This window comes from Hyla sarda, chromosome 12, assembly GCF_029499605.1.
Source record: "Hyla sarda isolate aHylSar1 chromosome 12, aHylSar1.hap1, whole genome shotgun sequence".
Classification (NCBI taxonomy): domain Eukaryota; kingdom Metazoa; phylum Chordata; class Amphibia; order Anura; family Hylidae; genus Hyla; species Hyla sarda.
This window is the reverse complement of record NC_079200.1, coordinates 81,139,615-81,160,228: the sequence shown is the minus strand read 5'-3', so window position 1 is coordinate 81,160,228 and position 20,614 is coordinate 81,139,615. Positions and strand designations below refer to the sequence as shown.

General features: G+C 43.7%; 1 protein-coding gene across 4 annotated transcripts in view; it reads left to right on the top strand.

Moving 5' to 3' along the window:
* PTPN1 (protein tyrosine phosphatase non-receptor type 1) overlaps positions 1-20,614 on the top strand; it is an 87,065-nt gene that overhangs the window by 65,698 nt on the left and 753 nt on the right. For 3 of the 4 annotated variants that reach the window (XM_056548217.1, XM_056548214.1, XM_056548216.1), the window contains exons 3-8: positions 4,863-4,963; positions 5,240-5,338; positions 7,484-7,621; positions 8,472-8,681; positions 8,902-9,063; positions 17,163-17,395. In XM_056548217.1, the coding sequence (XP_056404192.1) occupies positions 4,928-4,963; positions 5,240-5,338; positions 7,484-7,621; positions 8,472-8,681; positions 8,902-9,063; positions 17,163-17,395 (878 nt within the window). In that variant the 5' untranslated portion in view covers positions 4,863-4,927. The remainder of the gene's footprint in view (positions 1-4,862; positions 4,964-5,239; positions 5,339-7,483; positions 7,622-8,471; positions 8,682-8,901; positions 9,064-17,162; positions 17,396-20,614) is intronic. The other variant, XM_056548215.1, reaches the window with a different exon arrangement.

Here is a 20,614-nt window from a genome sequence, read left to right as displayed (position 1 = left end):
ACCTGGGTCTCCTGCCATAGTGTTTCATTTAATTGAAATGTCGACAGATAGTTCGAGCTGACACTGATGCTTCCTGAGCCTGCAGGACAGCTTGAATATCTTTGGAACTGGTTTGGGGCTGCTTATCCACCATCCGGACTGTTCTGCGTTGACACCTTTCATCAATTTTTCTCTTCTGTCCACGCCTAGGGAGATTGGCTACAGTGCCATGGGTTGCAAACTTCTTGATAATGTTGCACACTGTGGACAAAGGCAAATCTAGATCTCTGGAGATGGACTTGTAACCTTAAGATTTTGGTTCTCATGTCCTCAGACAGTTCTCATCTCCTCTTTCTGTTGTCCATGTGTGTGATCTAAAAGTGCTATGGAATAAACATAATGAAAGGTGGTGCCCAAAAGGTATTATTTCTTTAAGTAGGTAGGGACCTGGAAATCAGGGTACCTAAGTATCTGACTCCCAACATGGGTCGGATATGCCCTAGCGGTAACATTTTATTAAGCAATTAATACTCCTTTTCCAGAGTCTGAAATGTCTTAATACCTGCATATGGGACTTAAATAATAAATTCTCCACGTCTGCCACTGACTTCTGGGAGGTGGAAAAATTGTGGTAACTGCACATTACACCACAGGGGAGTGAATAAGTAGAATGACTGGTTATCCTAATGGGCGAGGACCCTTGCCCACACCTGGCCTGGCTAAGAATATTATTAGAGGCAGTGTAGAGAGTTGCATTGCATTTCTTGGTTCGGTTATCAAAGGAGAATTATCAGGACCAGGGAGAGAACTGGACTCTTCTCTAGATCTCCCCCGATGGAATTTGTGAGAGAGTTAAGCTGCAAAGTAATATAGTGGACTGCCATTCCTCCCGCATCCCAGGGATTCTGCCTTTTTCTACACGCCAGCTTGACTCTCCCCCGCCACACAGGTCGTCAGAATTGACTCAGTATCTGTGTTATCATGGACTGCCTGGATGTTATAGGAGTCTAATACTAAACAAGACTGCTCTATCTAGCATGAATCCTGTCTGATGTTTTATCAGCCTTAGGATAACCTTGTTAGGACAAGCTTCCAGTGCTTTCACCAGAATTTTGATGTCAGTCTGCAGTGGGGAGATTGGCCCATAGGAATCACAGTACCTGGGATCTTTCCCTGGTTTAGGGAAAAGACTATGTTCACACCACATTTTAGCAATACAGTTCTCATATTAGGTTTTTGATTAAAAAAAAAAAACGGATTCCTCAAAACAGGACTAAACTGTATCAAAACGTGTGTACAAATTTTAATCCGTATACGGTTTGAAAAAGGATGTCTGGTTGCATCCGTTTAAGAAAAAAAGTATACTTTTCACTCCATTATGAATAAAGTTTCACTTGTTTTATTGAAATTCCAAGATAAAAACTGTGCAAAGTCAAAAACTGTATGGGGAAAACCAGATGGAACCGTACGCACATACAGTTTCTCCATGTAAAAAAAAACAAAAACGTATATGTTTCAATACGGTTTTCACCCGGACCAAAAACTATGGTAGGCTACGGATTTGGGTAAGGGAAAAAAAAACTACAGGATGCAAAATGGACACAACTGGATGCATCTTTTGGCATACGGTTTTCATTGGAGAGTCAATGCATACAGTTCCGTACGGTTTTCAAATTGAAAACGTATACGGGAACTGTATATGGTGTCAACTAGGGATCGACTGATATGGATTTTTTAGGACCAATACCGATAATCTGTCACCTTTCAGGCCGACAGCCGATAACTTATACCCATATTCCGGTATAAGTTATCGGCTATTTCAACCAATCCCGATAATATCGGCCAAACCGATTATCGGTTGATCCTTAGTGTGAACCCAGCCTAACAATGATTGTAACATCATTAATGGACGGATGAAGACCGCCCAGCTCTCTTGCAGTGGAGAATACACTTTTTAATAGGGGAGTGAGAAGTTCTGCAAAAGGTTTGTATTCGCTTGGGAGTCTGTCCCAGGAATTCCTCAGAAGTTGCACTTTACTCCCCCAGTAATAGTCTGCAGCTTTTTAAATCCTCTTCATTTTATTTCTTTATCGTTTTCATCACTGCTTGCTATCAGTGAATGGAAACCTCTTTTTGTTTTTCTACAGAGCTGTCCTGTTCACAGAGCAGAGGGGCTTTTTGCATTATATCTGTAGCCAGATTTTTTTTTTTACCATGCAACTAATGCAAAATGTCAATTTTATGCATGAAGGTGATCAGGGCTTGATGGGAGTTGTAGTTTTGGAACAGCTGGATATCTACAGTTTGGGAAACACAGGTGTATATGCAGTCTTATGTGTGCTGAACGCATTTATTAGAAACCGCCCATGTCCACGACTCCATTTTCAGTCGCCACTGGTGACTGAGGTCCTATTTTCACCGAATACATTTGTCTTGATTAAATTGCGACTGTCCAATGGCACCGTATAGGATAGGACTCCAGGAAGATGTCTCCAACCTGCCCCAGTACATTGTAACAAAGCTTCAGCTTTGTGAGTCTGGGTAGTCTGAGTGTTCCCACCTGTCCCAAGACAGCCTGGTGTTTTTTACATCTTTATGCATATAACATTATAAATGTGTCAGTGTCAGGACCTGCATGATGATGTGTGGGGTTGTGATCTGTATTTTGCTGAAGCTGATAGAAAATGCTGGGAGTTGTAGTTCTTGAACAATGGAATGACTGCATGATGCACTCATCATATTGGGGGTAACTGATCATTCCACCTCTGTGTCTATAGCCGCGGGGACAGCAGTCCTCGTGTAGGGTATTGCTTCAGTCACCCGATGGATGTGATGACATTTACCCGCAGACATTTCTGTGGAAGTGCAAACCACATTCTGCAGATTTCCTGAGTTCTGTTATTTGCAGCAATGAAAATAATGAAGATAAGACTGAAACTTCTGCAAGTCCTGGCAAAGATTATGACATCCAGTTATCTAACTGAAAGGCCCAAAGCATAGATACTTCATAAAGTTGTATCATGTGAATGTATCCGAGATGTTTAACTCTTCGACACCGAGTCGGGTGTTAAGTACTAGGAGGTCTTAGTCTGCAGAAGATAAGTCACTCAGTGGGCGGTACAGATAGATTTACAGTCAGTGGAGCCCATACAGAAATACAGTTTAGATACAGAGATTTAGAGACTGTATCTATATAGAGACTGTATCTAATCACTTAAATTAATCCGCATGTCTTATTTATCTAAGGCAGTGTTTCCCAACCAGGGGGCCCCCAGCTGTTGCAAAACTACAACTCCCAGCATGCCTGGACAGCCTTTGGCTGTCCAGGCATGCTGGGGGTTGTAGTTTTGCAACAGCTGGAGGCACCCTGGTTGGGAAATACAGATCTACGGTCTAGGTATCCAAGTCACACACTCATTTCGCACGATTCCCACACATGCCATTCCTCTTGAGATGACACTGTGTTCTGCAGGGATTCAGGAGTCATCCCAGAGACTACTCGTCCAGCTCCTGATCTCCTCTCTGCTGCTTTCAGATGGCAGCATGACCTCATGAGAAAAATGATGACATCACAATGCGGCAGCAGTTCCATTTTTTTCCCGTAGCAGCTCATGTCCCTATGACACTGTACTGTAAAGATCCCTTAAGTGTCAATTTATCAGTATTCAAGGTTCCTAACTGAGGAATTGGGGCACTTACAGAAAACATTACCAACGCTCTGGAATCAGTTCAAGAAGGAGTTAAAAGGGGTACTCCGATGGAAAACATAGATTTTATTTTTTAAATGAACTGATGCCAGAAAGTTAAACAGAGTTGTAAATTACTGCTATTAAAAAATCTTAATCCTTCGAGTACTTATCAGCTGCTGTATATTAGAGGTAATTCTTTTCTTTTTGAATTTATTTTCTGTCTGACCACAGTGCTCTATGCTGACACCTCTGTCCATGTCAGGAACTGTCCAGAGCAGCATATGTTTGCTATGGGGATTTTCTCCTGCTCTGGACAGTTCCCGAGATGGACAGAGGTGTCAGCAGAGAGCACTGTGGTCAGAGAGAAAAGAAATCCAAAAAGAAAAGAATTTCCTCTGTAGTATACAACAGCTGATAAGTACTGGAAGGATTAAGATTTTTTAATAGAAGTTATTTACAAATCTCTTTTACTTTCTGGAGCCAGTTGACTTTAAAAAATGTTTTTTTACTGGAGTACTCCATTAATTTGCAATGGCAATCTGATTTATTCAGGGCTTCTGTAACATACATTGAAGCTTATTTATGGACATTTATCAACGGGTTTAGTCAGGTTTTCTTTACTATAATTGTCGCAACTTCGACTACGCGATTTTTCGTGCGACATTTTGACTGGAAAGCGAGAAAAGCAAGTTTTCCAAAAATTAACTACGTAGTAATAATTTTAAAATGGACTACGGGTAGTTAGGTATTTATTAACTGCGACAGTCGCAACTGCGCAAAAAAAGGTCGCAACAGGGTTAAAAATTGACTAAATTTACTCCAGCTCAAACATGGAGCAGAAAAAGCTACTACCAAAGTAAAAAAGGAAAAATTGCTTACGTGAAAGAAAATTATCCACAGGCTGAAAGCAGTTGATAAATACGTCGCACATAAGCAAAAAAAAAGTAAGGAAAAAATTACTAAAAAAAAATACATAAGCAAACATTGATAAATGTCCCTCATTGAGTCCGATTAATTTTGCAAAGTGGAATATTATGATGCCTTATCCTGCAGTATGTATCTAAGCAGAGTTATATTTGCTACAATTGTATTTTCCTTCTGGCCTAGTGCTGCGCAGTTGTGACACAGAACTTGCCCAGCTGGATGCCGTGGAGGAGATTTGCAGGAATCTTCTGACACTTGTTTCTTTTGCAGTTGACCACAGCCGGATAAAGCTGCATCGGGAGGACAATGATTATATCAACGCCAGTCTGATCAAGATGGAGGAGGCACAAAGAAGCTACATACTGACTCAGGTAAGCGCACCCACGGTGCCTTCTCACGGCTTTGTTGAAGAATTACTGTGGCCATCCATCCACTTGTATGTTGGGTAGAGGCTATACTGGACCTTGAGCCAATGACCTCCAGGTTTGTTTTCGTACTAACCATTGCCCCCTAGGTGTACAGTTACTTGAAGTCCAGGGGGTCTTTCTCGGAAGATCTCTGGTTTCTGTTCTTTTGTCCCAAAAGTGTTTTCTGTATTCACGTCTCCTCACACTATACAGATTATTAATGTTAATGTCATTGTACAGGGACCACTGCCCAACACCTGCGGACATTTCTGGCAGATGGTCTGGGAGCAGGAGAGCAGCGGGGTTGTCATGCTGAACAGAGTCATCGAGAAGGGATCAGTAAGTATGGCTCATCGCTCCAATGAGGCTCTGCTTTCCTGTGTTCAGGTCCTTTACATCCAAATCATAGTCTGAATCCTGCTAGTAGAGGGGCCCTCACTAGGAGTAGTGTTACCAGGGGTCAGGAGGATATGATTGCAGCCTCAGGTCCATGGTCAGGAATTACAAGATTTAGAGTAGATGTGACTCCAGTCACTGCTCCTCCCTCTACCTTGCCTTGTAGGGATAACATGGGTCCAAGCAAAACCTCACAAGCAGAAATATGCTCTACCTTTAACCCCTTAAGGACTCGGCCCATTTTCACCTTAAGGACTCAAAACAATTTTCGTTTTTGCACTAGTTTTTTCCTCCTCTTCTTCTATAAATCATAACTCTTTCAATTTTACACCTACAGACCCATATAAGGGCTTGTTTCTTGCATCCCCAATTGTACTTTGTAATGACATTACTTATGTTCTAACATAATCTGTGGCAAAACAAAAAAACATTTTGTGGGGTGAAATGAAAAAAAGCAATTTTGCAACTTTTTAGAGATTCCGTGTCTACGCAGTGCACTTTTTAGTAAAAATGACACCTTATCTTTATTCTGTAGGTCCATAAATAGGTTTTATTTATTTTACTACTTAAATTTTTTTTTATAACTACATGCACTTAAATCAGTATGTTTAAAATTGTCATCTTCTGACCCCTATAACTTTATTTTTCCACGTACAGGGCTTTATGAGGGCTAATTTTTTGCACCGTGGTGCACTGCAGTTTTTATCGGTACCATTTTTGTTTTGGTGGGACTTTTTGATCGCTTTTTATTAATATTTTTATGGTATATGAAGTGACCAAAAATTCACAATTTTGGACTTTGGTACTTTTTTTTTACATTTACGCCATCGACCGTGTGGTCTAGCTAACCTTATATTTGAATAGTTCGGACATTTACGCACGCGGCAGTTCCTACTTATGTTTTTTTTTTTTTAAATTACATTTTATCTAAAAATAGGAAAAAGGGGGTGATTCAAACTTTTATTAGGGTGGGGGGGGCTTATTCACATGTATTCTTTTTTTTATTGCATACATGTATTCGCTTATTGCATACACTGATCACTGCTATGCCATAGCATAGAATTGATCAGTGTTATCAGCGCTCTGCTGCTCCTGCCTGCTGAGCAGGCTTGGAGCAGTAGATCGCCGATCAGACGACCAGGTGACAGGTGAGGACCCTCCTGTCGTCCAGTAAGCTGATCGGGACATAGCGATTCTGTCGCGATAGTCCTGATCAGCTCGGCTGAGCTGCCGTGATAATTTTACTTTCAATTTTAGATGCCGCAATCAACTTTGATCGTGGCGTCTAAAGGGTTAATGCCGGGAATCGGCCTGATTGGCTGCTGATAGCAGTTGGGACCCTCGGGTTTTAAAGCGTTCTCCAGTTGTGAGAACGCTTTAAACTCCAGTAACAGGGCTCATGATGTACAGGTAAGCCCTGAGTCCTTAACTGGTTAATCTGCAATAACCAATATGGCTGCAAGTACCCCTTCTACAGGTATTGTCACCCAGCTCTCACAGACTCCTAAATGGCAGACCACCAGCTATAGAGACCAGACTCCAACATACTTCAGTCCTCCACTAACTGGTTAGTAAATATAAAACATAAAGTTTTATTAACTTTGCTAATAGACAAAGAAGGAGCTGGCACCATGAGTCTTTCCCTGTACACTTATGTTACACAAACAGTATAGCTCATGGGACTTGACTTTTCGTTGCTCAGCCAACAAAGATGAAAACAAACGCTTGTATACAGTTGATGATCGCTGGGTAAACATGGTCAAAGCTGCATCAAGAAATGGCAAAATGCTGACTCCTGACTATTTTCTTTATTGAAGATTCAGGGTATACATTGCAGAGGAGTGCAAACAGCAATTCATGCTAATGCACATGCCTGTGAGACGTGCCATGAGCATGAAATGGCAGTCACTACTATGGCATGTCTGCTGTTTGCACTCCTTAGTCACGAAAAAGAAAAGAAGTTTGTAGTTGATCAGTGAGTTCTCTTCAGCTTGGCTGTGTGGGTTTTACCTGTAGGGGGAGCTGTAATGTGTGCAGCTTTTCTGCAGGTTTGAGGGCCTCTTAAGGTTTTTTCTTCTTCACCACCAGATAAAGTGTGCGCAGTACTGGCCCAAGAAGGAGGACAGCCCCATGGTGTTTGATGACACAAACTTGAAATTAACCCTGGTCTCCGAAGACATTAAATCCTATTACACAATCCGAGTGCTGCAGCTGGAGAACCTCAGTGTAAGTGTTGAGGGTGGAGTTGCCTGCAGAAACATCATGTAATTTGTGCCCCATCCTGAGCTGGCACTCAAGTCCTGCATATATATATATATAGGCCTGGCTGATCTCCTGTAAGTGAAACCCATTGAGACCTACCTAGCTCTGCCTCTTAAACTCTGTTAGGGTATATTCACACAGTGGAATTTCCGCGCGGAATGCCGAAGAAGAATTCCACTGGAAATTCTGCCGTAATTTACTGCCTATTAATTTAAATAGGATTCTGAAGTTCCATTCAGACAGAATTTCCTGCAGCAGGCATTCCGCAGCAGAAATTATGCTTTCCCGGTTCTGCAAAAATATAAGACCAGTCTTGTTTTGCAGAATCCTGTTAAAATCAATAGGGCTTGAATTTTTGTAGAATTCTGAGAAATTACTACGAAATCCACAATTCCTCCATTGTTTTCAGCAAGCTTTGTTGAACGAAATGTCTACAGAATTGCAGCTATTTCGCCATGTAAACATACACTATGGGTGCAATTACTTGTTATGCTATCAAATGGAGGGTATTGTTTTAAACAACCATGCCCATTTAACATTCTCTTACTTTTTCTTTTAATTATATAAACTGCACTAAAAACATGTGCTTATTGATGTGTTTTTGTGCATAATTTTGAAGATCTGCACTATTTTTACCGTGTGTGGCCTTAACAGGCCATGCACCTTTAATAACGGATGCAGACTGCCCACCTCAGTTCTTCTTTTCTTGCTGCTACCATTTGATGGGTTGTCCACTGGTGCCTGCATTATTTTACATGCCTCTCACCCCGGGCCCCTGCCCCGCCACTGTCACCTCCACCTGTTTGTTTTGCAGACACAGGAGACCCGGGAAATCTTGCACTTTCATTACACCACATGGCCGGACTTCGGGGTCCCAGAGTCTCCAGCATCATTCCTCAACTTCTTATTTAAGGTGCGAGAGTCAGGATCTCTGAACCCTGAGCATGGGCCCATTGTGGTGCACTGCAGCGCTGGCATCGGGCGCTCAGGCACTTTCTGTCTGGCGGACACCTGCTTACTACTGGTGAGTAACATGTAGTGAAACCAGGAGAAAATAGAACACAACAGCAGAAATGAGAGGGACTCTTATTAGAGGGTAACAACACTAGCAGTCAGACTCCCAACGATCAGTAGGCATGCAAGCCTAAATATAAGTAACACAATAGACATGGTATCCTTTGGTGACTGGTAATTTTTCCTCCTCTAACCACATGTTGATGCCTATCATCTTCTTTTACTTGCAGATGGACAGAAGGAAAGATCCATCCTCGGTGGACATTAAGCAAGTCCTGCTAGAAATGAGAAAGTACAGAATGGGGCTTATTCAGACAGCTGATCAGCTGCGATTCTCCTACCTTGCAGTGATTGAGGGGGCCAAGTTCATTATGGGGGACTCATCGGTGCAGGTTAGAGGTCACAAACAATACTAATCACTGGATCAATATGATATGTCAACACCATCATACTAATAACATAGAAGCATACATACGAGTACACCGCATTGCATCCTGTATTATACTCCAGAGCTGAACTCCCTTTTCTACAGGTTTTTAGCTGCTTGTTCAGTGTCTGCAGAGTTTATGGAGAATAATCAAAGATGAAATGTTGGATCAGTATAGGATGAAGCAGAATAGTGAGTACAGCTCTGGAGTATAATACAGGATATAACTCAGGATCAGTACAGGATAAGTAATGTAATTATGTACACAGTGACCCCACCAGCAGAATAGTGAGTACAGCTCTGGAGTATAATACAGGATATAACTCAGGATCAGTACAGGATAAGTAATGTCATGTATGTACACAGTGACCCTACCAACAGAATAGTGAGTACAGCTCTGGAGTATAATACAGGATATAACTCAGGATCAGTACAGGATAAGTAATGTCATGTATGTACACAGTGACCCCACCAGCAGAATAGTGAGTACAGCTCTGGAGTATATTACAGGAAATAACTCAGGATCATTACAGGATAAGTAATGTAATGTATGTACGCAGTGACCTCACTAGCACAATAGTGAGTGCAGCTCTGGAGTATAATACAGGATATAACTCAGGATCATTACAGGATAAGTAATGTAATGTATGTACGCAGTGACCTCACTAGCACAATAGTGAGTGCAGCTCTGGAGTATAATACAGGATATAACTCAGGATCAGCAGGATCAGTACAGGATAAGTAATGTAATGTATGTACACAGTGACCCCACCAACAGAATAGTGAGTACAGCTCTGGAGTATATTACAGGAAATAACTCAGGATCAGTACAGGATAAGTAATGTATGTACACAGTGACCTCACTAGCACAATAGTGAGTGCAGCTCTGGAGTATAATACAGGATATAACTCAGGATCAGTACAGGATAAGTAATGTAATGTATTTACACAGTGACCCCACCAACAGAATAGTGAGTACAGCTCTGGAGTATATTACAGGAAATAACTCAGGATCAGTACAGGATAAGTAATGTATGTACACAGTGACCTCACCAGCAGAATAGTGAGTACAGCTCTGGAGTATAATACAGGATATAACTCAGGATCAGTACAGGATAAGTAATGTAATGGATGTACACAGTGACCCCACCAACAGAATAGTGAGTACAGCTCTGGAGTATAATACAGGATATAACTCAGGATCAGTACAGGATAAGTAATGTAATGTACACTGCTCAAAAAAAATAAAGGGAACACTAAGATAACACATCCTATATCTAAATGAATGAACTAATCAGGAAATACTTTCGTCTTTACATAGTTGAATGTGCTAACAACAAAATCACACAAATGGAAATCAAGTTTATCAACCCATGGAGGTCTGGATATGAAGTCTCACTCAAAATCAAAGTGGAAAACCACACTACAGGCTGATCCAACTTTGATGTAATGTCCTTAAAACAAGTCAAAATGAGGCTCAGTAGTGTGTGTGTGGCCTCCACGTGCCCGTATGAATTCCTTACAATGCCTGGGCATGCTCCTGATGAGGTGGCGGTGATCTCCGGAGGGATGTCCTCCCAGACCTGGACTAAAGCATCCGCCAAATTCTGGACAGTCTGTGGTGAAACGTGGCGTTGGTGGATGGAGCGAGACATGATGTCCCAGATGTGCTCAATCGGATTCAGGTCTGGGGAACTGGCGGGCCAGTTCATAGCATCAATGCCTTCCTCTTACAGGAACTGCTAACACACTCCAGCCACATGAGGTCTAGCATTAGGAGGAACCCAGGGCCAACCACACCAGAATATGGTCTCACAAGGGGTCTGAGGATCTCATCTCGGTATCTAATGGCAGTCAGGCTACCACTGGCAAGCACATGGAGGGCTATGCGGCCCCCAAAGAAATGCCACCCCACACCATTACTGACCCACCGCCAAACTGGTCATGCTGGAGGATGTTTCAGGCAGCAGAATGTTCTCCACGGCGTCTCCAGACTCCGTGCTCAGTGTGAACCTGCTTTCATCTGTGAAGAGCACAGGGCGCCAGTGGTGAATTTTCCAATATTGGTGTTCTCTGGCAAATGCCAAACCTCCTGCACGGTGTTGGGCTGTAAGCACAACTCCCACCTGTGGATGTCGGGCCCTCATACCACCCTCATGGAGTCTGTTTCTGACCGTTTGAGTGGACACATTCACATTTGTGGCCTGCTGGAGGTCATTTTGCAGGGCTCTGGCAGTGCTGCACCTGCTCTTCGTTGCACAAAGGCAGAGGTAACGGTCCTGCTGCTGGGTTGTTGCCCTCTTACGGCCTCCTCCACGTCTTCTGATGTACTGGCATGTCTCCTGGTAGCGCCTCCATGCTCTGGACAGTACGCTGTCATGCTGGATGACCTGCACTACTTGAGCCACTTGTTTGGGTTGTAGACTCCGTCTCATGCTACCACTAGAGTAAAAGCACTGCCAGCATTCAAAGTGACCAAAACATCAGCCAGGAAGCATAGGAACTGAGAAGTGGTCTGTGGTCACCACCTGCAGAACCACTCCTTTATTGGGGCAGTCTTGCTAATTGCCTATAATTTCCACCTGTTGTCTGTTCCATTTGCACAACAACATGTGAAATTGATTATCAGTGTTGCTTCCTTAGTGGACAGTGTGATTTCACAGAATTGTGTCTGACTTGGAGTTACATTTCGTTGTTTAAGTGTTCCCTTTATGTTTTTTGAGCAATGTATATACACTGTGACACCACTAGTAGAATAGTGAGTACAGCTCTAGAGGGAACTCAGGATCAGTACAGGATGGGTAATGTAAAGTACAGTGCCTTGCTAAAGTATTCACCCCTCATGACTTTTTTCGTATTTTGGTACATTTTGACCTTAAAGGAAATGTGTTACCTGCACAAACCTGTTGGTACCGACAGATAGTGCAGATGACACTGATGACAATGGTACTTACCTTGTCCCGTTCCGTGGTGGGGATCTTCGGTAATCTCCTCCGTTATCTCAGCTCCGGGCACCCTGCTTGAGGCAGGGGCGGTGTCACGAACCGACACGAGCGGGTGGTAGGGTTATCTATAAAATCACTATTTGTCTAGACTAGACCGTAAATAATGATAAAAATCCCTCTCACACCACCCAATTTAAAGGTATTGCTGCCACCACCTGTCAATTTCAAGCTGACAGGAATTTATCAATCCAATCTGGATATTCTACAATTCCCAAATAAAATCTACTATCCCCAGTAGTATATCTAAAGAACAGGTAAGTAAATTCAAAACTATAACTTAGCTCTCTTCAAGGACAATGTACGTCTGTTTTACCAGACATAAGGGGGGACTTAATAAATGAATGATTTATTATGAAAGAAAAATATTCACAGTACATATAAAAACAGATATTAACAAGACAAAGTTTCACCATACAGAAAATAAAAATAAAAGGGAAAAATACTAGAATCCTTCCATGGGGTCTGGTAGGAAATGAGATCTGGCATCCAAAATTAGATCTCGTGCCCCATGCAAGCGCGTCCTAGCCCCCCCCCATCTGTTGTTTTATACCCTGCTATATGGACAGGTGACACCTCTATGTTCAGCCCCTTGGTGGGACAAGGAGGAGAGATAGATGTTGCCCACTTCCTTATGATACCTTTATGACCAAAGAATAGGAAATTTCCTCTATCTTCTATCCAGGCACCCTCATCATTTTCTTATACAGTGGTCCCTCAACATATGATATTAATTGGTTCCAGGAGAACCATCATATGTTGAAACCATCATATGTCGAGTACATATGTCTATGTAAAAATGGTAATTGGTTCTGGGGCCTCGGAACCATTGTATGTTGAATACATATCTCTATGGGAAACTGCTAATTGGTTCTGGGATGACCATTGTATGTGGAGTGTATGGGGAGTGTTTAACAAACCAGGGTGCCTCCAGCTGTTGCACAACTACAACTTCCAGCATGCATGTACAGCCATTGACTGTCTGGGCATGCTGGGAGTTATAGTTTTGCAACAGCTGGAGGCACACTCATAGGGAAACATTGATGTATGGGGTGTATAGTGTGTATATGTATTGTATGTGATGTGTGACATTGCATACAGTACTGTACAGTTCTTTAAATACATTCAGGGGGGACAGAATGTCCTCCATTACCATCCTGCCGAATACAGCTCTATAGGAAAGGAAGGGGAGGGCAGCCAGCAGCTCATTGGATGCCTGCAGCAAGGTGCTGCATGTTATTGGCTATGGCTGCACTGGGGGGGGGGGGGGGGGGGGGGGCTTACACGGAGCTCACAGTGGAAGCCTGCGTGAGTTAGCAGGACAGCATGTGAGTAACAGGAGGCAGAACGGGGCACATTATACAACTATCTGTCAGTTGCTGAAGCTGTCAGATAGCTGTTTGTATGATGGCCCCTACACACAGCAGCATCATATGTCGAGGCTGCCTTCAACATACGATGGGCTCTGAGAGGCCATCATATGTTGAAATGATCATATGTCGAGGCCATCATAAGTCGAGGGGTCACTGTATTTGGGTTCTCCATCAAATCCCCTTTCTAGGGGTACCTGACATGACCCCCTTATTGTGTCTGATTTCCCCAGTGCACACAGTTCAGGCAGGATCAATACACAAGGGTCATGTGAGGGCTCATTTTAAAGGTAGGGATGGAGAATCCAACCGTATATGATAGGGGCTGCAGACATAATTCCCTGACCCCCATATTTAATATTGGAAGACATGGCATTTTCCCAGGGAGGCTACTTTCCCATACCTCTCTCATCTATTGACACCAGGTCTTGGAGTCTGGTAAACAGTGTCCATTAATTGGCACAGTTATGTTAATTGCCCCCAACTAGCCGACACAGTTATGTTAATTGCCCCCAACTGGCCACTGGATGCAATAGCTTAGACTGTCGTCTCCTGGTATTTTGATCAAACAGGATGGATTACTTGGAATGTTAAACTAACACAGACAAGGGTAATGAAATTAAAAGTTGTGCATACCGATGGACATTTATGCAGGACATATATCACCAGTAATGAATGACAAACAATCACAATGCAACATAGATACATCTTTTAGCCAATGTATATGATAGGTGGGGCTTACTGACGTCACCGCTGCTGTTCTCTCACAGCAGGACCCAGCAGGGAGCAGCAGCAGTGACGTCACGAAGCTCCGCCCATGCCCCAAACCGCTGCTGCTCTCTGCTGGCTCTCGCTGTGAGAGAACAGCAGCGGTGACGTCGGTAAGCTCTGCCCGTGGCCCAAGCCGGGTGCCCGGAGCGAAGCTAACTGAGGAGATTACCAAAGATCTCCAGCACGGAACGGGTCAAGGTGAGTACCTTTGTCATCAGTACCGACAGGTTAGTGCAGGGGACACTGGTGACATTTTTCCTTTTAAGTTCAATGTTTTGTTAATCTGAATTTTATGTGATGGAAAGTTCATCCGTTTTAAAGAGCCGTTATAATGATCAGTTATGAAAACCCTTAAAAACGGCCATTACAAAATCCCATTAAAGTCTATGGGATTTTTACGGGATCCGTTTTAACCCATCATAGCCAGTTATTAATAATGGACGTTATTTTGTGATGGAAGAAACATAGTGCATGTACAGTTTTTCTCCCGTCACAAATAACGTCCGTTATTAATAATAGCCTATGCCGGGTTAAAACGGATAATCTAAAAATCCCATAGACTTTAATGGGATTTTGTAACGGCCGTCTTAAAGGCCGTTTTTAAGGGGTTTCATAACGGAACATTATAACGGCTCTTTAAAATGGAAGAACTTTATAGTGTGAAAGCAGCCTGAGTTGAAGTGAAATGAGAAAAATCTATAAATAAAATTATTGTTTAGAAATAGAAAACAGAAAATTGGCATTTGCGTATGTATTCACCCCCTTTGTTATGAATCCCTGGTGCAAAAAAAATTACCTTCAGAAGTCACATAATTAGTGAAATTATTTCCACTTTTGTGCAATTTAAGTGTCACATGATCTGTCATTACATATACACACCTTTTTTAAAGGCCCTAGAGGCTGCAACACCTAAGCAAGAGGCATCAGTAACCAAACACTGCCATGAAGACCATGGAACTCTCTAAACAAGTAAGGGACAATATTATTGAGGGTTAGGGTTAGGTTCTAAAAAAAATATCCAAATCTTTGATGATCCCCAGGAGCACCATCAAATCTAGCCTAACCAAATGGAACGAACATGGCACAACGGCAAACCTGCCAAGAGACGGCTGCCCACCAAAACTCACGGACTGGGCAAAGAGGGCATTAATCAGAGAGGCAGCACAGAGACCTAAGGTAACCCTGGAGGAACTGCAGACTCCACAGCAGAGACTGGAGTATCTGTACATAGGACGACAATGAGCCGTACGCTCCACAGAGTTGGGATTTATGGCAGAGCGGCCAGAAGAAAGCCATTACTTTCAGATAAAAACAAAAAGGCACATTGTGAGTTTGCGAAAAGGCATGTGGGAGACTCCCAAAATGAATGGAGGAAGGTGCTCTGGTCTGGTCTTACTAAAATTGAACTTTTTGACCATTAAAGAAAACGCCGCAAACCCAACACTGTTCTGGCGCAAACCCAACACATCACCCAAAGAACACCATCACAGTGAAACATGGGGGTGGCAGCATCATGCTGTGAGGATGTTTTTCAGCTGCCGGGACTAGGAAACTGGTCAGAGTTGAGGAAAACATGTATGATGCTAAATACAGGGATATTCTTGAGCAAAACCTGTACCACTCTGTGCATCATTTGAGGCTAGGACGGAGGTTCACCTCCCAGCAGGACAATGACCCCAAACACACTGCTAAAGCAACACTTGAGTGGTTTAAGAGGAAACATGTAAATGTGTTGGAATGGCCTAGTCAAAGCCCAGATCTCAATCCAATTGAAAATCTGTGGTCAGACTTAAAGATTGCTGCTGTTCACAAGCGCAAACCATCCAACTTGAAGGAGCTGGAGCAGTTTTGCAAGGAGGAATGGGCAAAAATCCCAGTGGTAAGATGTGGCAGCTCATAGAGACTTATCCAAAGCAACTTGGAACTGTGATTGCCGCAAAAGGTGGCTCTACAAAATATTGACTTTGGGGGGTGAATAGTTATGCACATTGACTTTTTCTGTTATTTTGATTGCTTCACAATAAATAAATAAAAAATCTTCAAAGATGTATGGGTATGTTCTGTAAATTAAATTATCTAAATCCTCAAACAATCCATGTTAATTCCAGGTTGTGAGGCACCAAAATACGAAAAAAGGCAAGGGGTGAATACTTTTGCAAGGCACTGTATGCACACAGTGACTTCACTAGCAGAATGAGTACAGCTCTGGAGGATAATTCAGGATGTAACGTAAGATCAGTACAGAATAAGTAAAATGTTTGTACACAGTGGGGGAATTCCAAGAGTGGTGTAGGTGCACGTCTTTTTACCCCATTATTTGTGTGGTGGAAATCACATCATTTCTTACATCAGTACTCCACTCTGTATGGTCCTTCACTGCGACTTTTAATACAACCTGAATGACAAAATGTGCCACTTTTTAATAATCCTAGAGGAGATTTATCAAGACCTGTGTAGAAGAGTGGTGCAGTTGCCCATAGCAACCAAATCGCTTCTTTTATTTTTCAGAGGCCTCTTTAAAAATTAGAGATTAGTTGCTATGGGCAACTGCACCTGTACAAAGGTTTTGATAAATCTCCCCTACTGTCCACAGCCAGTTTTGTAAGCCAAGTCAGGGCTGGTGTAGATTTGCACCTCAGGTAGCACAATTACACCAAAAAGATGCGGAAAACTAAAAAATCGCATATCATAAATTCCTAACCACTTCAGGCTATCAATTGAAGTCACAACTTGGTATGTTCTCTTAGGAAAACCTTCTAAATGAAATGTTGCTAAACTTTGGTACAAAAGAACAGCAAAAAAACTTGTAAAACAATGAATAAATTCCCCCCAGTGACTCCACCAGGATGTAATTCAGGAAGATGTAGTTGGTGGTTTATTGTGTATCAGATTATGACCGACTGCTTCTGTTTCTATTGTAGGAACAATGGAAAGAGTTGTCCAATGAGGACATGGACCCCCCTCCAGAGCACACCCCACCTCCACCCAGACCACCCAAACGCACCTCGGAGACCCTGAATGGAAGGATGCATGACCAGCCGGAGTTGTTCTCTCAGCAGGTGGTGGAAGAGGTTATAAAACGAGCAGTCAGTGCCGTGGAGGAGAGCATTCCCGATGGCAAAGCTCACCTGACCTGTCAGCCCCCTCTAGATAGGTAGGAGACCCCAGAAACACTCTATAACAAGTACTACTTATCGATGGAACAAATGCTTTTCTCCACAGGAAACCAGGGAGCACTCTACTGCTGTGGTCACAATAGAGACTCTTTGTAGTATAGCACATCACAAAGTTGACATGGTTAAAGCACTAATGCACAATGGAATACTGGGAAAGGACTTTCCCGAATTTTGGGACCTGTGGCGGGAGAGAAATGTTACCTGAACCCCCCCCCCCCCCCCATTCCTTTTATATAAAGCTAATCTTCCATAATATGCACAGACCTATACACAGGGGGAATATTCTGTGACATTTCTTAGTGACTGATCTGCTAACAATCCCCCCGCACTGGATTTACTGATACACTTCTCAATACATCCGGGACATATAAAGTTGCCCTTCACAGCATTTTTGGGCTGTGGAAGGCCACGTCCCCTTCCCACTAACCCTGCCTACTTTTTAAAAATTTACATGCACAGCATAAAACTTCATAAAAGTATCAGAACTTAAGAGTACTCTAGTGCCCACTATTCCTCCACCGTTGTGTCCCGGGCTGAAAAAAAAAAAAGGAAAATAAACTTTCACTCACCTTCCTGTGTTCCCTTGGAGCGCTGCTACAGCTGATCGGTCTTCCAGTCCCGTGTTCTTCCTTCTTACTGTGCACGGATCGTCACACGGCGCTCAGCCTATCACCGGTCCCAGCGATGTCCCGCCTCGGCCGGTGATAGGCTGAGCGCCGTGTGACAAATAGTCTGCACTAGAGTACTCCTTTTAAAGAGCACCTGTCATCAAGCCATATTTTTCTAAACTAACTCAGATTATATTCCCTAACTACTCCTAACACCCCTCCTGCCCTTAACTTCTTAAGGACCCAGGGCGTATCTGTACGCCCGGAGTCCGCTCCCTTTCTATAATGCAGGGCCACGGAATAGTGGGTCGGGCCCGGCCTCTAATAATGGCCTGGACCCGTGCCTATTAGCGTGCGATTAACCCTTTAGTGTGGATAAACAGGAGTCCATACAGGGGGTCACTTACATTTTTTGTTGGGTTGCGGCCAAGTTTTTGTCCTGTAAAGTCCCGTAATTCACCCCCTTTAGATGCGCTCTGCAGGCGTGTCCCCAACTGTCAGTCATACTTTGGGTCCCGGAGGAAAGTGCCTAAGCCGCCCCCCTTAATCACATATGCATTTTCTTCCAAAAAATGTATGTATGCAGAGCGCAGGCGTAAGAGCTGTGAGACGTGAGAGCTGTGTGTCCCCCGGGGAGAGCTCTGCACAGTGTAACACTGCATGCTCCAGGCCCTCCCTAATATGTTACTCTGCGCAGAGTGATTCCCAAGGATGCACAGCTCTCATGTCATCAGGACATGACAGCTGTGTATAATCTTCAGCGCCTGCGCTCTGCATACAGCTCTCAGGGGGGGTGTGACTCGATGTGGAGTTGAAGAAAATGCATATGCGATTAAGGGGGAGGGTTTAGGCACCTTCTTCTGGGCACCAAAGTATGACAGCCGGTGGGGGATACACCTGCAGAGCGCATCTAAAGGGGGTGAATTACGAGACTTTACTCGGTGGCAACCCAACAAAAAAATTGTAAGTGACCCCTGTATGGACTCATGTTCACCCACACTATAACCCGAGGTCTGTATCATAGCTTTCCCTGTTCTCACAATGTGTGAGCCCAGCAGGGCATTCCCCAGTAGGCACGACATCACTGCGAGAGCTGTGTCCTTCGCCATGCTCCGCACGCACTTCCTGAGTTTGGTCTCCTGCCAGGCCGGGAGGAGACCAAACTAACTGTTTGACTTGCGGCAGGGAACACAACAGAGCCACCTAGTCAATCACATTAAAAACATATAAAGGTTGAGAATTTTAACAGCAAGTAAATAGCAAAGTGTCTTATAATTACAAAAGGAACAATATATATTAAAAGTAGGGATGTCCTGATACCATTTTTTTAAGACAGAGTACGAGTACCGATACTTTAGTTCTAGTACTCGCCGATACAAAGTACGAGTACTTTTATTTTAAAGGGAATCTGACACCAGGGTGACGCGGTTTCTGGTGCTGTTTACCATGCTGATATGTGGGTCCTTGTTGTGTACAATGGAGGCGGCTGCTGTAGTATGAGCCAAGATTTCTCTCTTCTCCATTGAACAGAACAGGGAATTTGCATTGGCGGCGAGACCGGAGTGATTGTGCTGACGTTCACATGGTGAGCAGTGGTAGAAACCGGGTCCCCTGCACTGTCTACCTATAAATTCAAGTTGGTGTGGGTGACTCTGCTGTAAGATTGTCTTTAATAGTAGTTAGTATCCCCTTGTAGGTAGTATAGATAGTTGCAGACATTAGTAGCAGCCCCCCTGTAGACCGCAGCTCCACCCCTGTAGACTGCAGCCACCCTTGTAGACAGCGCCCCCCCCCTCTTGTAGACAGTGCTCCCTCTTGTCTCCCTTGTAGACAGTTCTCCCTCTTGTCCCCCTTACAGACAGCAGGCCCCTCCTTGTAGACAATGGGCCCCCTCCTTGTAGACAGCACCCCCTCCCCCTTGTAGACAGCACGCCCCCTCCCCCTTGTAGACAGCACACCCCCTCCCCCTTGTAGACAGCAGACCCCCCACTTTGTAGACAGCGCTCCCTCTTGTCCCCCTTGTAGGGAGCAGGGTCCCCCCTTGTAGGGAGCAGGCCCCCCTCCCTCCTTCTCTCCCTCCTCTTGTAGACAGCTCACCTGTGGCTGTCCTCGGGTGTTGCTGTCCCGTTCTCCCGTTCGCATCATGGCATCCTATGGAGGAGCATGTGACATACACGTCACTCTGCTTCCTCCGTAGCTTTACGCTGGGTGCAGGGGAGGAGGAGAAGTGAGGTGTGTGTGTCACATGCTCCTCCATAGGACGCCATGATGCGATCGGGAGAACGGGACAGCAGAGCGGGGCCGCACAGCAGCAGGTATCGGACATGGTATCGGGGCATTAAACGAGTCCCCAATACCATGCAAATGCCGAGTATCGGCCCCGATACCGATACTAGTATTGATATCGGGACATCCCTAATTAAAAGTTTAGTTTGGTGACAGGTACTCTTTAAGATAAGTGAGCTTTGTGTGAAAATGTGTGACTTGTGTACAAGTTTTTTATTTTATTTATTTTTTGCTTCTTTTTTTTTTTTATCATACAAGCTATAGTAAAGGTCCCTCTTAGTTGTTGACTTGTCATTTATCTAT